This window comes from Sesamum indicum, unplaced genomic scaffold (assembly GCF_000512975.1).
Source record: "Sesamum indicum cultivar Zhongzhi No. 13 unplaced genomic scaffold, S_indicum_v1.0 scaffold00436, whole genome shotgun sequence".
NCBI lineage: Eukaryota > Viridiplantae > Streptophyta > Magnoliopsida > Lamiales > Pedaliaceae > Sesamum > Sesamum indicum.
In genome coordinates this window covers 1-3386 of record NW_011628323.1, presented here as the reverse complement: position 1 = coordinate 3386, position 3386 = coordinate 1, and the positions used below count along the sequence as shown (strand labels likewise).

At 38.0% G+C, this 3386-nt stretch overlaps 1 protein-coding gene and 1 long non-coding RNA gene across 2 annotated transcripts; both read right to left on the bottom strand.

The window, feature by feature from the left end:
* Window positions 1-715: 715 nt before the first annotated feature.
* Window positions 716-1041, bottom strand: LOC105180234. Its single transcript, XR_002286486.1, has 3 exons — window positions 980-1041; window positions 842-907; window positions 716-767 (listed from the first exon to the last, which is right to left on the bottom strand). It is a non-coding gene; the product is annotated as an uncharacterized LOC105180234 (long non-coding RNA).
* A 196-nt stretch (window positions 1042-1237) lies between these two features.
* LOC105180236 lies at window positions 1238-2656 on the bottom strand. The gene has a single exon (XM_011103906.1). The coding sequence runs from the start codon at window positions 2654-2656 to the stop codon at window positions 1238-1240; it is 1419 nt and encodes a 472-aa protein (XP_011102208.1).
* Between the last annotated feature and the right edge of the window lie 730 nt (window positions 2657-3386).

Genomic DNA, 3386 nt, shown 5'->3' with positions numbered 1-3386 from the left:
CTTTCCTAGTGTCTAGTGTAGACGATAGGATTTATTTTTTTAAGCCTATTATAGGGGGGTATGAGTTCAAGAAGCTTGGTTTAGTGACGTGTTGGAGTCCCCCTCAAGGCGAACCCCTTGCTCTAGCATCGTTGATCATTGTATCCGCATTTTCAGTTCAATGCAATTTGGTTTTCTGAATCCGCGTGCGCAATTTACTGTTTTGTGATTTGTTCCTCCCGACTCTGATATATTCGGCGCGCTGCATTTGTGCCGAGCGGAGGTATTGGCGGATGTAGTCAGCGGACTACTAGCCACACGACGCGCTGTGTGATAGGCGCCTCGTGAGATTACAAACAAAAAATGTTTCAATCAAAATAAAAAAGTTCTTAAACAAAAGGTGAATTCCTCCCATCTTTCTTCTTGCCCTTGTCTTCCTTGTTTCCCTTGTCCTTTGATTGTGATAAAACATTGTTCAATCGTGATAATGTAACATACTTCTTGTCATCCTTCTCTAAAAATGTACATGTTGACAGAAGAGATTTGGTCTCTGTTTGTAAAGGCTGTTTTGGAAATACCTCTTGTCTCCCTATCCATCGTGGTGGAGCTCTAATATTAACTTTTGGGATTGGTGGCTGCAGATGACTTGGTTGAGTTGGTGGAGGAGGCCTAGAGTTTTGAGCTGCATTTTCTTGTTGGGATGTGAAAGACTTGTATGATGGATGGTTGTTTTGTTTGTGTGCAACTTTTTGTTTATACCGGGGTGGCTTGAATGGTTTAGGTATTACCTATAAGGAGAATGAAATAAACCGAATAAGTAAATGATAAACAAAACGCTTGAAATTACTTGAGAATTACTTACTGAAGCTGCAGTTTGTTGGCTTGTATGATGGACTGCAGTACTTGGAAGCTCTTGTTCCTTCATGCCCTGAAAAAATAGTCAATATCAAGTATTAGAAGTATAATTAAAATGGAACGAATGGATGCTGAAGTTTCTTACCATAGACTTATTCTCCTCAAATGCATCAGCTTTAGTCATCTCGTCAATTGAAATTTGTTCTTGCATCCCCTGCAAAAAAGTTATTAAGTAATAATGAATGGAAACTTAAAATGAAATGGGTATTGGTGTTTCTTACCATGGAATTGTCTCCCTGAAACACATCATTTTTAGTTAAAATGTCCTTGTCACCTGCTTCCTTTTCAACCTGCAACAAAATCAGATTTAGATAAGTATGAAATCAACACATCAAAATCAGATTTAGATATTCAGTCTTACCCTTCTTTTCTTGCTTTCATGAGCCTCTTTTTCTTTGATTTCTTGTATCACTTGACTAAATGCATCAGTGACTTGTGTATCTTCTTGCAGATTCTTCAGTGGACATCTTCGAGCATTGTGTTTCTCCTTGCCGCATTTGCTGCACTTGACAGTCTTCTGCACTCTTTTCAACCTGTTCTGTGGTTTTCCTTTACCAATTTTCTTCTGCTTTGACACTATCTCATCAGGTTCCCTCCTTCTAGATTTTGGAGGCCTACCAGCCCCCCTACCAAAGTTTGGTGGCAAAGGAGGGATGAATTGTGTAGCAGTCCACAAATCTCTACCAACCATAGGCATAATTGCAGTCTTATAAACATTCTTATAAGATGCCACACTATAGCACTCATTCACATACTTAATAGGATCATCACCTTTACACAATATGGCACTACAAGCATGTTTACATGGGATGCCATTCAAATTCCATTTCCTGCAAGAACAGCTTCTTTTGTCCAAATCAACTGAATGTTGTGAACCATCAAAACAGTTTAATTGATAATATGATGAATCAGCCTTTATGGGAATGCAATCTGCAGACTTTTCAACATTTTTCTCAATTATTTTTACAATCCTAGGACATATAACACCAGTCCATTTCAGTTCTGCTCTATCCCTGTTCTCCTGCAATCTTCTCATTAAATACTCTCTGATCCATTCAAGCATAGTCACAATAGGCTTCTCCCTAGCCTCCAAAATGTTCGAGTTAAATGTTTCACAACAATTATTCAATAAAACATCACACTTAATATCAGTTTTGAAGTGTGATCTACTCCACTGTGTAGGGGGTTTATCATTAAACCATTCTGCAGCAGTTTTATCAAGTACTGACATTTGTTTCATACACAATTTGAATTCATTAAGGGTAGTAGCCCTTGCAGCCTTCCACAAACAGTTTTTAAATGCCAAACCCCTGAAGCCTGCATTCTTCAAGTTAGAATGTAGATGTCTTACACAAAACCTATGATCTGAAGCAGGAAACACTTCCTCAAATGCTTGAACTAACCCCTTTTGCTTATCAGATATGAAACACCACTGATCATCTCTAACCACCCCCAAATCAGATTTCAGAAGCCTCAAAAACCACTCCCAAGTAACCCTCATTTCTTTTCCAACAACAGCATATGCAACAGGATAGATATTGTTATTCGGATCAATGCCTAATGCTGTTAACAGAACACCCCCAAAAGGACCTTTTAGATGACATCCATCTACACCAACCACCTGTCTACACCCCCCATTAAAACCATTTTTTAAGGCACCAAAACACACATAAAATTTATCAAATTTCTGATCAGCATCTACCCCTACCACCACTGTAGAGCCCGGGTTACTTTTCAGCAATTCATGTGCATAATCTTGCATCATTGAATATTGTATCTCAGGAGCACCCTATATTGATTTTAGTGCCTTTCTTTTAGCTCTATACGCCTGATCTCGTGATACGTTGACTCTTAAATCCTGAATGACGTCAATCCTAAACCCCTTGACATTTCTTTTTGGATCACTTCTGAATTTTTGAATGTATTTTTCTGCAAGCCACTTTGACTTTAAATTTTTAACATGATAGTCCCTTCCACAAGTGTGATTGGAATTATATTCTCTTATCTGAAATGTGCATTCGTCACGGACTTTGTGTGCATTTATCCTCCACTGACAATCTTCCTTAGCACATCTTGCATACATTCTGTTCTTATCATTCTTGGTGATTTTCAAATGCCTCCTTGATTTTATTGCATGACTGTGAATGGCATTTCTAAATTCAGATTTAGTGCTGAATATCATACCTAATTCAAAGGTAGGATCATATTGTTCCACGGGATTGAAAACAATATTCGGCTCTCTTGTTTCATCATCATCTGACCCCTTTTCACTCTGAAAGTCATCCTCACTCCCAAACAGGTCTTCCTCACCCTCTTCATTGCTACCCTTGTCATGATCTTTTTCTTTTTCATTTTTTCTTTCATATTAGTTTCTTCTACCTCTCTTTCTATTTCTTTTTCCAAAGCCTCTTCATCAATGCAGTCACCTGTTTTTTGAGTATTTATCTCATCATTTCTCAAATCATAGTCACTATCTTCAAAAGATTCTGATT

Bases quoted from the DNA above. Each gene is read 5' to 3' on its own strand.
- LOC105180236 (XM_011103906.1), bottom strand. From the start codon at position 2,656: ATGCAAGATTATGCACATGAATTGCTGAAAAGTAACCCGGGCTCTACA.